The sequence below is a fragment of the Bos indicus genome, chromosome X (assembly GCF_029378745.1).
Source record: "Bos indicus isolate NIAB-ARS_2022 breed Sahiwal x Tharparkar chromosome X, NIAB-ARS_B.indTharparkar_mat_pri_1.0, whole genome shotgun sequence".
Taxonomy (NCBI): domain Eukaryota; kingdom Metazoa; phylum Chordata; class Mammalia; order Artiodactyla; family Bovidae; genus Bos; species Bos indicus.
Genome location: NC_091789.1, coordinates 58,510,775 through 58,525,657, shown reverse-complemented (window position 1 = coordinate 58,525,657; position 14,883 = coordinate 58,510,775). Strand labels below are relative to the sequence as shown.

General features: G+C 36.4%; 1 protein-coding gene across 3 annotated transcripts in view; it reads right to left on the bottom strand.

The window, feature by feature from the left end:
- NRK (Nik related kinase) overlaps positions 1-14,883 on the bottom strand; it is a 129,888-nt gene that overhangs the window by 15,569 nt on the left and 99,436 nt on the right. For all 3 annotated transcript variants that reach the window (XM_070785113.1, XM_070785112.1, XM_070785111.1), the window contains exons 19-23: positions 14,133-14,469; positions 7,000-7,186; positions 6,404-6,559; positions 3,666-3,809; positions 1,608-1,766 (exon numbers count right to left, since the gene is read on the bottom strand). In XM_070785113.1, coding sequence (XP_070641214.1) covers positions 1,608-1,766; positions 3,666-3,809; positions 6,404-6,559; positions 7,000-7,186; positions 14,133-14,469 — 983 coding nt within the window. The remainder of the gene's footprint in view (positions 1-1,607; positions 1,767-3,665; positions 3,810-6,403; positions 6,560-6,999; positions 7,187-14,132; positions 14,470-14,883) is intronic.

The following is a 14,883-nucleotide window of genomic DNA, read 5'->3' as shown; positions in this document are numbered from 1 at the left end:
AAGAGGTACTTCTGCTATATCAACTTCTGGGTTGACATCTGGGAATATTAAAGTAATGATACACAAAACTAGAAGAAAATAGTATATTTATTTAATACTTAAGTTGTCTGGGCACTCACTTCTACCTTTATTTGTGTGTATGTATGTATGTATATGGGCTTCCCTGGTGGCTCAGATGGTAAAACATCTGCCTGCAATGTGGGAGACTTGGGTTCGATCCCTGGGTTGGGAAGATCCCCTGGAGAAGAAAATGGCAACCCACTCCAGTACTCTTGCCTGGAGAATTCCATGGATGGAAGAGCCTGGTAGACTATAGTACATGGCATCACATATGTATACATACATGAAACCTATCCTGGGAAAGCCTCTTAGTATGCAGAATAGAAATGGTCAGTCAGGATAAAAATATCCTGCCACAACTCATATTGCTAAGTCGCTTCAGTCGTGTCCGACTCTGTGTGACCCCATAGATGGCAGCCCACCAGGCTCCCCCGTCCCTGGGATTCACCAGGCAAGAACACTGAAGTGGGTTGCCATTTCCTTCTCCAAAGCATGAAAGTGAAAAGTGAAAGTGAAGTCGCTCAGTCGTGTCCGACTCTAGCGACCCCATGGACTGCAGCCTACCAGGCTCCTCTGTCCATGGGATTTTCTAGGCAAAAGTACTGGAGTGGGGTGCCATTGCCTTCTCTGAACTCATATGATTCCAACTATCTCTTACCTATGCCACTAGTTCTGACTGATAGACAATTAGTAAAGAGGAAAGAAGAAAAAAAAGGCTAAGAGTAGAGGGGATTTGCTTCAGAAATAGAAAGAATGGGAAAACATTACTTCCAAGTTGTTGAGAGATGACAGCAGGACTCTGAGACCCTGGATTTGTTACTCCATTCCACAGTGGATGGTTGTGAAGACACAGGGGATATGAAAACACACTAATCAGACAGGAAATATTTTGCAATTATACTCATGAATATCATAAGTGGGAATGAGAGCCAGCAGATAATTGATAAATTTTCTTTTTGACTCATGGTAAAGTTTCTTGGTCAGTATTAAGAGGGATTTTCCAATTTTTAAAAAAGGAATCATTATGGGATTCTATTTTATTGCTGCTCCAAGGAAAGACAATGTCATATAAATCTTGCAGGTTACTGAAGACACATTAACATTTATACAATTGAAGTTAAATAGAAGCAGGAAGAAACATCAGTTAATGTGAACTAATTAGAGTGAGTGGGAAGGGAAGAAAGGAGGAAAAGTAAACCAAATTTAACTTCAATAGCTATTTCAGTCAATCAATATTTTTTCAATAACAGCCATTATTGTGACATAAAAGACTTGAAAGATGTCTCAGAGAAATTTACTCATTTTTGTATTTGAAGTTGCAAATGTTTTCCTTTCTCTACTTTACCTTTCACAAGAATGTACTTCACCAAATGAAAGGAGGCAAAATTTATATAGCTGAGGTAAATGGCAACATATTCCAGTATTCTTGCCTGGGAAATTCAAAGGACTAGGGAGCCTGGCAGGCTACAGTCCAAGACGTCACAAAAGAGTTGGACATGGCAATGACTAAACAATAACAACAAAAACAAATGTGAAATGAGACTTACGGACACTGAAGTGTTCACAGCCTGTCAACTTATCAATTGATTTGCAGGCTTCTTCTGTTTTGAGCATTTCCTCTTGTCTTCTTTTACTTTCTGGATCATCGTTCAAAATCTTATTTCTCAGCCACGTCAAATGATACACTCGAAGTCTGTTCTTACGGCCTGATAGATAAGAAAAGACACAGTGTTTTAATTCAGTCTTTTTTCTTTTTTTTACATATTAGAAGAACCAAAAAAGGTAAAGGTATTTTGTCTTTTTAATCAAATCTTTTAATTAAAGTAAAAAGCAGTTTTAAAAAACTATACTGCATTGAGTTTCTCCTTTAGAGTTTGGAAATATGATAGCAAAGTTTCTTTTAGTCTCTCACTTCCAAGAAATAGCTGAAGTGTCTACCAGCTATCAATGTAGAAGTGAATGTACAATACTTCTTTGGAACAGGTTAAGACTACTACTATGTGGGCAACAGAATTACCATCCATTCATTTGTTCCTTAGCTTTTAATTTAAGCCATGAGTTTTTTGGGACTCAGAGACCTAGAAGCTATCTCTGGTAGTGTGCATATATGAGAAGATATGTCTGGTGTACTGATTGTTAGGCATCCTCAGCCAGTGAGATGGGTGTCTCTCTCTGTACTCTTTCATTCCAGTAAACTTACAAAGAAATCCAACGGTTTATTATTTTTTCTCAGCGCAATCTATCTTTAATGTTATTTTTCTAATTGTAAATCCCATCAAATTCTTACAGTTCTTTCAGAAAAACAAGCCATTAAAATCACACATTTATTTTCATATATAGTACTTTATAGTCATTTAAAGACTATAAGATTTCTAGGCCCAACATTAAGATTCTTATTCATGTAATCTTAAACATATTTTTAATCATTTTTCAGCAGTGTTAGAATTCAAGTATCTATATCTATTGTCATTCTGTTCTCAAATAACAAAGTTGAGCTCCAAACTATCAGGTATCTTTCTATACTAACATTCTCTTTACTATCTTATGCAAAAATAATCCACATTTAAGAGAAACTTCAGCAATAAAAAGAGAATATTTGGGTTAGAGAAAGCTGGATAAAAAGAAATCTGTTATCCAGATGTGCAGCCTGCAAGCCATCCAGATGTATTCAAAAACTAAATGTTGCTTCCATGTGCCTCAAACAATTATAAATGAATGGCCATGAAAAATGATTTAAAAAATCATGATACTTCGGTATATATTTCTAGGGGATTTTCTCTAACCAAAACTTAAAGCAACATTAATCATATTTAGGACTATACATAATCATTAGTTAATGTGAAATATCATTATTAGGTATAGACAGGAAGTATATAAGCACATAAAAATTACTGTGATTAGCATCATTTTATTCTATAGTTAAAACATTAAACATTTTTTTCCAATCTTTCAAGAGTAATTTTTTGCCTAAAGTCAGCATTAATGTTAGTGCTTTTCTGATACCAAGTACTGTTTAGTAATCACAATAATTATTAACATCCATATACTTGATCTCTCATATTCCAAGGTTCAGGCTCTGACTGACTCAAACTAAAAAGTTCTACTACTATGTGGGAAGAATAGAGGATCCATTCTTGTTACTAGCCCTATCTGTAGACCCTTATTATAGGGCTGTGGTAGGTACAACAGACTCTCATTTTTATCCAGTTATTGGCCTCTTTGTTCCTTGTTGCTTCTAACACATCACAGGAAAGGTATATACTGGAGGTTACTGTGGTGGTGAGTGCATGGGTGGCTGAAGCTGTGACTTCCAAAGTTGTGCATGGTTATTGACAGAAGACCTGATAGGATGCAAATGGCATGGTTTTTCCTTTCCCTGACCTAGTAGAGGTACATTGCAATCAAATATCCAGACATCAAAGGAGAGTCAGAAGTTTAAATTGTAAATAGTTAAGAAAATGCAAGTAGGAAAGCCTGGTGTCCCAATTAAAAATTATATTTACAGTGCTTTCCTCGGAACACTTTCACTTGAGAAAGTCTTTAGCCCAGTTTACAACCTAATTAATCTGCATAATAACTCAGCTAATTTTAGTTCTTAAACAAACCTGAGATGGTAATCAGCAAATTGAGTGGCTCTACAACTTGAATCTGACGGAATGGTCTTCTCTTTATAAGTTTAGTAATGTCTGCCTTTCCACTTCTGTCCATCAGATACAGATTCGATCGAGTTCCCAACAGTAAATTCACTCCTGTTCATATACAAAAAGAAAAGTGCTATATTAGCTCAGATTACATTTTTATAATTACATTTATATTAGTATTCTTGCTCCTCCAGTGAGCTGATCTATGTAAAGGTGATGTTTGTCATTTTAAGCTACTGTTGACTTCATTCTGTGTAACAGGGAACACTCTACTAACAGAACAAATTTATTTTCATTAAAATATAGAAAATAACACCTTCTGATAATATTCCACTGGCTGGTGTCTGGTATGCCATCACACAGATAGAACTTTGTGTATATGTTAGTACCTTTTAGTAATGTCCCATACTTTACAAAAATCAGTCAACTCTTTTGAAAGTTACTATTAAATATTCATGAGGCCTAGTATATATAGTCTTTTTTTAAAATTTTAATTATTTTTTAATTGAAGGATAATTGCTTTACAGAATTTTGTTGTTTTCTGTCAAACCTCAACATGAATCAGCCATAGGTACAAGTATATCCCTTCCCTCTTGTTGGTTTCTCATTCCTAACTATAACAGCGATTTAATACTTTTAAATAATTATATGCAAATTATTTTAAAATTGGGTGATTCTGTGTTCATGCATATATTAAAAAACTTATATTGCTGAATGTCTATAAAATTCGTTCCTATTTCATGTATTTACATTCCTATACTCTGTTATTTGTGTGCTGGCTCTATTCATTAAAATATAAGCACTGTTTAAAGACTGAATGAGAAGACTAAAATAGAAGATTCAACTAAATTTAGAATGCACTTCATATGGGGGTCAGGATCAAGACAGTGGAGTAGAAAGACTCTGAACACACCTCTTTCCATGGGCACACAAAAATTACAACTATTTACAGAGCAACTGTCTATGAGAATGACCTAAAGCCTAGCAGGAAGATTTTTGCAACTAAAGACATAAAGAAGGAGCCACAACAAGATGGGAAGGAATGACAGAGATGCAGTTTAGTAAAGACTCATATTCAAGAGCTGATGACTCATAAACAAGAGGTTCTGCCCAAGGAGTTTGGCATCCAAGATGCACATTGTGTCCCCAGCCCGGGGGTCTGGCACTGGGAAGATGAGCTCCTAGAACAATTGGTTTTGAAAATCAAGTGGGGCTTATTTTCAGGAGAGCTGAAGGGCCATAAGTAAAAGAAATTCCATTTTTACAGGGCATACACAAAATCTCATATGCTTCAAGTTTCAAGGCAGACACGGTGGTTTGAAAGGTGCCTGGGTCAGACCCACTTGTTGATCTTGGAGAATCCCCTTGGAGAGACAGAAGCAGTTGGGACACCCCTGGGGACTGAGACACTGGCAGCGGCCATTTGGGGCATCTTGTTCTACCATGATGACACATAATAAAATCTTTTATATTTTAAAATATAAAATCACATGTTATAAAAATGGGTTACTAGACATGAAGCTCATCTCTGGGTAGTTGCCTGACTGAAATGATAATGAAGTAAACTTTGCTTTCTTGTTATCTGACACATTACATTAGTAGAACTTTGAGGATGGCTTTTTTTTCTGCAAATCTGTAATATTTGCTACACTGCTCTATTTTTAATTTAAAATTCTGTCCCCTGTTCAATCATACATTAAGCAAAATCTATGAAACTGCAGGTTGGAGGTTGGCATTTATTTTGGATTTTTCACTTCCTTGCATTAATTTATTCTATTTCATTTATGATTCAGACTGGCTTGAGGTAAAAAACTGTCTCAGAATTACCAAGTGGTTAAAATTCTCCTGGAATAAAGGATTGAATTAGTCTATTAAAGTTAAGATATTATACAAGGAATTTTGTCTACAAATCCTCAAGATATTTTAAAAACAAGAACTTTTGAAGAAACTTCTTGCAATAATCTCATTAGGTATTATACATTGCATTCTATCACAAATTAAAAATACTAAGCTTGAATTTTCAAATAATTATAACCTAGTCCAATTTTATATTTTAGCAAAGTTAATTCAGGTTATAAAGAAAAACAGAATGAACAGGAGAGGGAGTAATTCAAACACCAAACTGCACTGAGTGAAAATAAATAAGCAAGTTAACTGCTCTCTCTGTGTGTACATACATGTGTATATGCATGTTTAATAACACATACAAACACACACACACACACATACATGGAAATGAGGAGGACATGGCAACACACTCTAGTATTCTTGCCAGGATAATCACTTGGACAGAGAAGCCTGGTGGGTTATGGTCCACAGGGTCGCAGAGTCAGATAGGATTGAAGTGACTTAGCATGTATGCATAATTGAAAACAGTTGTGCTTAGTCGCTCAGTCATGTCCGACTCTTTGCAACCCCATGAACTGTAGCCCACTAGGCTCCTCTGTCCATGGCGATTATCCAGGCAAGAATACTGTAGCGGGTTGGCATTCCCTTCTCCAGGGGATCTTTCTAACCCAGGGATCAAACCCAGGTCTCCCGCATGGCAGGCAGATTCTTTACCATCTGAGTCACCAGGGAAGCCCTGAAAACAGTTTGTCAATAGCAAATACATATTTTATATCTGTGCTTTTACACTAGTTTTTATATAGATAAAAATGTACTCTTTAAAACACAACTCAGTTTTAAGAAATCAAACTTACCCCACAAAGAACCACAGCAGATCTCAGAAGTGAATTCCTTTTCATACATATGGATTAGTGGTTTTTTACATTCATAAGAGACATATAATGGGTTAACATTAACGTCAGAGGGTCGCTTAGATGATTTCTCAGGTACTTCCACTAATCCAGCATATACTGTGAAGAGAAGATATTGAGAGAACTTACTAGTGTGTACACCATACGCACTTGAGTGTTTTTACAAATGAGACACAGCTTAGAAAAATTCCTTTTCCTTTATTGTATTTTATTTTTTATGGAGCTATCATTTCTATAATTCATAAATCATCAGATGACACAAATCAAGACAGAATATATTTCTGTATATGAATGCATTTCAAGTTACTGTGATTAGATATCAAATGAAATCCAGATGAGGGAGCCAATTTCTCAATTATAGTTCGAATTTAGGTGCTATAAAGATTTAGTGAAGAGTAGATTTTTTAAAAATCCATCTGAATTTATGTCACTGAGTACCAGAATGACTTCTTTTCTGATAATGAACCAGTGGTTTTTGACAAACTGTATTTAATATGGAACAGACTGCAGCATTTGAAGATTATATTAAATACACTTACAGATGGCACTGGCAAAGTCAGCATTTGCAGTCCTTTCAGAATCATTGGAGGGAGATGAGTGGTTGGCAGAGAAACCTGATTCTGTTGATACTTCTGATATGTCCACAGTGTCATTCTCAGCATCAGGTACTGCGGGTGCAGCACCTGGGGCAATGGCATTTGAGGCCTCACTTCTACCGCCTGACTCCTAAAAGATGATCAAAAATTGATATTGACTTTATTAAGAAATTAACAGGGAGAGAAATGTAAGATGCCTAGGGGTTACTTGAAAGAGGGAATGCAAATTTTGTAACATCTGTAATTCTTGATCCTTATAAAACCCACATTTACCAGTAGAACTCAATAATGTTAGCAGAAAAGAAAGAACTAACTTATAGTGAGACAACTGATGTCAGAACAGAAATTAATGGAGCACGAAATCCTCAGCTATATTATTTGGGGACTTAAAATTTGTGGAAATTTTACTATGCATCAGATATCCTGTTAGGCATCTTATTTACAGATTGTTGTGGATCCTTGCAACACCACCAAAAGTAAGTTTGATTATCTCCCTTTTACTTATAAGGAAACTAAAGCTTATTGAAGTTAAACAATCTATTCAAGGTAATATAAATAATTAGGGGGATTAAAGTTTGAAGCCAAAGTCTGTCTGATTCCAAACCTTATGCTTTCAGTTACATTATTTCAAACAGCTGCATGCAAAAATAAAAAAGTACTATTGTGCTGGATTCAATTTCATTTTGTCAAAGGACAAAGCTAATGATAGAAAATCAACCAACACAATTTCAAGACTGCAAAAATGCTTCAGTGAAGGTCTAGCTAGATTCTATTGACTTACAGATAAGAAATTCAAGGATAAAGTCACAAAATGTGACAGAATTTATGTGGGATGCCATATCCGATGGCAAAACATACCAATTCTTTTTGGTAAGCCTGTTTGCAAATAAGCATTTCTTTTATGTATAAACAGTGATTCTTGGCATTGATACAGTTATCCTGTCCTACCAAAAATTTGTTTTTATGACCTTTCCTACCATAAAAGTATTATATGCCAACATGTCCTTTTAAAATGAAAATGAAAGGAAGATCTATTCTCTCCGCAAATGTTTAAAACATTTCTTAAGATAACTGGAGATACCCAGGGGTGCTATGAAAACCATGCTGGGACATCTTGTTTTAATGTCTTTAATTAAGATAAGTAGGTAGGTAGGTAAGAGCTACCTACTAGGATGGATGAGCAGATGGGTAGATAGAAAGACAAGCAGATAGACTGACAGACAGTCAGGCAGACATAGATTGCTTTTTACTGATATTGCTTTCCCATTGGAAATCATCTAGGGAATTTCTTCCTACCTTGGAAAGAAAAACTTCCTAGGGAGTTTTTTTGTTTGTTTGTTTTGTTTCTTTCCTTCCTTGATTTCTTTTTTTAATTAATTAATTTATTTTAATTGGAGGCTAATTACTTTACAATATTGCAGTGGTTTTTGCCATACATTGACATGAATCAGCCATGGGTGTACATGTGTCCCCCATGCTGAACCCCTCCCATCTCCCTCCCCATCCCATCCTTCAGAGTTGTCTCAGTGCACTGGCTTTGAGTGCCCTGTTTCATGCATCAAACTTGGACTGGTGATCTATTACATATGGTAATATACATGTTTCAATGCTAGTCTCTCAAATCATCCCACCCTTGCCTTCTCCCACAGAGTCCAAAAGTCTGTTCTTCATATCTGTGTCTCTTTTGCTGTCTCACATATACGCTCATCATTACCATTTTTCTAAATTCCATATATGTGCATTAGTATACTGTATTGGTGTTTTTCTTTCTCACCTACTTCATTCTGTACAATAGGCTCTGGTTTTATTCACCTCATTAGAACTGATTCAAATGCATTTTTTTAAATAACTGAGTAAAGTTCCATTGTGTATATATACCACAGCTTTCTTATCCATTCGTCTGCTGATGGACATCTAGGTTGCTTCCATGTCCTGGCTATTGTAAACAGTGTTGTGATGAACATTGGGGTACACGTCACTTTCAATTCTGGTTTCCTTGGTGCATATGCCCAGCAGTGGGATTGCTGAGTCATATGGCAGTTCTATTTCCAATTCTTTAAGGAATCTCCACACTGTTCTCCATAGTGACTGTACTAGTTTGCATTCCCACCAACAGTGTAAGAGAGTTCCCTTTGGCATTTATTGTTTGTAGACTTTTGGATAGCAGTCATTCTGACGGGTGTGAGAAGGTACCTCATTGTAGTTTGATTTGCATTTCTTTGATAATGAGTGATGCTGAGCATCTTTTTATGCGTTTGTTAGCCATCTGTATGTCTTCTTTGGAGAAATGTCTGTTTACTTCTTTGGCCCACTTTTGCATTGGATTGTTTGTTTTTCTGCTATTGAGCTACATGAGCTGTTTGTATATTTTGGAGATTAATTCTTTTGTCAGTTGCTTCATTTGCTATTATTTTCTCCCAATCTGAAGGCTGTCTTTTCATCTTGCTTATAGTTTCCTTCGTTGTGCAAAAGCTTTTAAGTTTAATTATGTCCCATTTGTTTATTTTTGCTTTTATTTCCATTACTCTGGGAAGTGGGTCATAGAGGATCCTGCCGTGATTTATGTCAGAAAGTTTTTTGCCTATGTTTTCCTCTAGAGTTTTATAGTTTCTGGTCTTACATTTAGATCATTAATCCATTTTGAGTTTATTTTTGTATATGGTGTTAGAAAGTGTTCTAGTTTTTTTCTTTACAGGTGGTTGACCAGTTTTCCCAGCATCACTTGTTAAAGAGATTGTCTTTCTCCATTGTATATTCTTGCCTCCTTTGTCAAAGATAAGGTGCCCATAGGTGCATGGATTTATCTCTGGGCTTTCTATTTTGTTCCATTGATCTATGTTTCTGTCTTTGTGTCAGTACCATACTGTCTTGATGACTGTAGCTTTGTAGCATAGTCTGAAGTCAGGCAGGTTGAGTCCTCCAGTTCCATTCTTCTTTCTCAAGATCACTTTGGCTATTTGAGGCTTTTTGCATTTGCATACAAATTGTGAAATCATTTCTTCTAGTTCTCTGAAAAATACCATTGGTAGCTTGATAGGGATTGCATTGAATCTATAGATTGCTTTAGGTAGTATACTCATTTTCACTATATTAATTCTTCCAATCCGTGAACATGGTATATTTCTCCATCTATTTGTGTCCTCTTTGATTTCTTTCATCAGTGTTTTATAGTTTTGTATATATAGGTCTTTTGTGTCTTTAGGTAGATTTATTCCTAAGTATTTTATTCTTTTCATTGTGATGGTGAATGGAATTGATTCCTTAATTTCTCTTTCTGTTTTCTCATTGTTAGTGTATAGGAATGCAAGGGATTTCTGTGTGGTAATTTTATATCCTACAACATTACTCTATTCATTGATTAGCTCTAGTAATTTTCTGGTGGTGTCTTTAGGGTTTTCTATGCAGAGAATCATGTCATCTGCAAACAGTGAGAGTTTTACTTCTTCTTTTCTAATCTGGATTCCTTTTATTTCTTTTTCTTCTCTGATTGCTGTGGCTAAAACTTCCAAAACTATGTTCAATAGTAGTGGTAAGAGTGGGCACCCTTGTTTTGTTCCTGACTTTAGGGGAAATGCTTTCAATTTTTCACTGCTGAGGACAATGTTTGCTGTGGGTTTATCATATATGGCTTTTATTATGTTGAGGTATGTTCCTTCTGTGCCTGCTTTCTGAAGGGTGTTTTTTTTTTTTTTTAATCATAAATGGATGTTGAATTTTGTCAAAGGCTTTCTCTGCATCTATTGAGATCATCATATGTTTTTTTCTTTCAGTTTGTTAATGTGGTGTATCACATTGATTGATTTGCAAATACTGAAGAATCTTTGCATCCCTGGGATAAAAGCCCACTTGGTCATGATGCATGATTTTTTTAATATGTTGTTGGATTCTGTCTGCTAGAATTTTGTTGAGGATTTTTGCATCTCTGTTCTTCAGTGATATTGGCCTGTAGTTTTCTTGTTTTGGCATCTTTGTCTGGTTTTGGTATTAGGGTGATCGTGGCCTCATAGAATGAGTTTGGTAGTTTACCTTCCTCTGCAATTCTAGAAGAGTTTGAGTAGGATAGATGTTCAGATCAGATCAGATCAGATCAGTCGCTCAGTCGTGTCCGACTCTTTGCAACCCCATGAATTGCAGCACGCCAGGCCTCCCTGTCCATCACCAACTCCCAGAGCTCACTGAGACTCATGTCCATCGAGTCAGTGACACCATCCAGCCATCTCATCCTCTGTCGTCCCCTTTTCCTCCTGCTCCCAATCCCTCCCAGCATCAGAGTCTTTTCCAATGAGTCAACTCTTTGCATGAGGTGGCCAAAGTACTGGAGTTTCAGCTTTAGCATCATTCCTTCCAAAGAAATCCCAGGGCTGATCTCCTTCAGAATGTACTGGTTGGATCTCCTTGCAGTCCAAGGGACTCTCAAGAGTCTTCTCCAACACCACAGTTCAAAAGCATCAATTCTTCGGCGCTCAGCCTTCTTCACAGTCCAACTCTCACATCCATACATGACCACAGGAAAAACCATAGCCCTGAACAGACGGACCTTTGTTGGCAAAGTAATGTCTCTGCTTTTGAATATGCTATCTAGGTTGGTCATAACTTTCCTTCCAAGGAGTAAGCATCTTTTAATTTCATGGCTCCAGTCACCATCTGTAGTGATAGGTGTTAGCTCTTCTCTAAAGTTTTGGTAGAATTCAGCTGTGAAGCCATCTGGTCCTGGGCTTTTGTTTGTTGGAAGACTTTTGATTATAGTTTCGATTTCCGTGCTTGTGATGAGTCTGTTAAGATTTTCTATTTTTCCTGGTTCAGTTTTGGAAGGTTATACTTTTCTAGGAATTCGTCCATTTCTTCCAAGTTGTCCATTTATTGTTATATAGTTGCTGATAGTAGTCTCTTATTATCCTTTGTATTTCTGTGTTGTCTGTTGTGATTTCTCCATTTTCATTTCTAATTTTGTTGATTCTTCCTTGATTTCTTACCATAATTATTGTATACCTACCATAACCCAAGCCTGAGGTTGGACCCTGGGACTGGATGAGTAGGTGAAGAACAGTTGTCAAGGATGGATTAAACATAGTATGAGTTGGGTCATGAAGGATGACTAGTTCAAAAGCAGAGAAGAGGTAAGGGGAAGCCATATAGACAGAGAAAATTTCTGGCATAGGGTCATTAATTCATGAAAGAGCAAGGCATCTTCTAAGTTAGTTTGTATGATAGGACAATGGGCTGGGGAAGTAAATTGGCATGATAATTCTTCTGTCTGGAATCTCAGCTCTGTTTTCAGATATCCAATACTCCACATTTGTCAAGAACTATTTCAAATAGCACATGCTTCAAGAAATCTTCTCTGTGATAATTCCTATTTATCTACCATCTGTGAAGCTATTTGAGTATTTTAAAACTTACCTATAAAGTCAGTAAATGTTTTTTGAATGTCAAAATCATTGTCTAAACACAGTACATTACTTCCGTTTAAATTGTCTGTGTTAACAGTTCCTCAAAAAGTTAAAATACAAGCTAATAATTCCATTCCTAGGTATACAGATCAAAGAACTAAAAACCGCAGATCCAACAACAGATACTTGTACAGCAATGTTCACAGCAGCCAAAGATGAAAATGACTCAAGTGTCTATCAAAAGATGAATGGATAAAAAAAATGTGATGTATTCATACTATTTATTAAGCCTTAAAAATGAAGGAAATTCTGATATATGATGCTAAATGGATGAACCTTGAAAATATTATGCTGAGACAGACAGAAAAAGACAAATATTGTGTGATTCTGCTCATATAAGGTACCTATACAAAAGTAGAATGGAGGTTATTGGGAACTTTGGAGGATAATGGGGAGTTTATTGTTTGAGGTGATAAAAAATCTCCAGAAATTACTAGTATTAATGGTTGTACAACACTGTGAATGTACTTAACTCCATTGAACTGTACACTTAAAAATAGTTAAAATGTGAAACTTTCTGTTACGTGTATTCTATCACAATAAAAATCTCCCAGAAAAAATGTATGTATTAAGAGACACTATCCCAAGCATATTGTTCATGGAGTTCTCCATTTTTCCTTCTCCATTTCCTTCTTCATTCCCTTCTCCATTTGCCATTTCCTCTTGATGAAAGTGAAGGAGGGGAGTGAAAATTCTGGCTTAAAACTCAACATTCAAAAAACTAAGATCATGGCATCTGGTCCCATCACTTCATGGCAAATAGATGGGGAAATAATGGAAACAGTGACAGACCATTTTCTTGGGCTCAAAAATCACTTTAGTGGTGACTGCAGCAATGAAATTAAAAGATGCTTGCTCCATGGAAGAAAAACTATGACCAATCTTGACAGCATATTGAAAAGCAGAGACATTACTTTGCCGACAAAAGTCCATCTAGTCAAAGGTATGGTTTTTCCAGTGGTTATGTATGGATGTGAAAGTTGGACTGTGAAGAAAGCTGAGTGCAGAAGAATTGATGCTTTTGAACTGTGGTGGTGGAGAAGACTCTTGAGAGTCCCTTGGACTGCAAGGAGATCAAACCAGTCAATCCTAAAGGAATCAGTCCTGAATATTGATTGGAAGCACTGATGCTGAAGCTGAAACTCCAATACTGTGGCCACCTGATGTGAAGAACTGACTCATTTGAAAAGACCCTGATGCTGGGAAATATTGAAGGCAAGAGGAGGAGGGGACAAAAGAGGATGAGAAGGTTGCATGGCATCACCGACTTGATGGATATGAGTTTGAGTAAGCTCTGAGAGTTGGTAATGGACAGGGAAGCCTGGTGTGCTGCAGTCCATGAGGTCACAAAGAGTTGGACATGACCGAGTGACTGAACTGAACTGATCCCAAGCATATGATCTGAGTAATAAAGGTGGACAAATAAGATATTTTTGTTCTTGGAAGAAAATAGGAAGCATCCAAATTAGAAGAAATAAAGATGTATCTACAGATATAATTTAAAATGTTAAGACTTTGGAATAGAAGTTTAAAATATATTTGTAATGGCTGGAAATATGACATATCACATGAATAAATGCATTTACAAAGAGATGAATTCATTCTCCTTTTCAAATGGTGTATTACCTCTAGTTGATGTTCAAATTCCTGGAATACTGGTCTCTCCAATATTGGATCATCTGTCTCTGAGCAATTTTCTCCTCCATTCAGTTCTTGGGCTTCACTTTCTTCATTGGTTCCACTGACTCCCTCATTTCCATTACTCTCCTTGCCTCTTCTTCCACTGCCTACATTCGCTGTGTGTTCTTCATGGTCTCCAATGGCTGCACTGTCCCCACTGGCTGCACTTCCTCCATGGCTTCTATTAACTCTCTGACTTCCATAGCTGCTGAAAGATCCTTCTCCTCTATCACTTCCATCTTTACCATCTTGCTTGTAGCTTCTGCCTCTGCCACAGCTTGGCCTGATAACAAGATTCAGTTAATGATAGAAAGTCACCCAACGAAAATAAATGTCAACAAATGAAACAAAATTAGGTTGACCAACACATATGTATCATCTCCAGGCATGTTTTTGCTCTATGTGAACACTACTGGTATGATATAGATATGAAAAATGTCCCTATGTCCTGTCAATCTTAATATTGAATTAACATCATAGTCACCATCAACTCCCTGGCTACATTTGCATGACAGATGGAAAAGGATGTATTAGGAACATGTATTAGGTTAGCAGTAATAATATGTTTTTTTCTTAAATCATAGATTATTTCATACATTAGCAACTTCACAGCCACATGAATGATCAAGCCCATATTTTTGGCTCAACCATAACATATTTGAATATTTCTTATATTTAATTTATGTTAATTTAAACA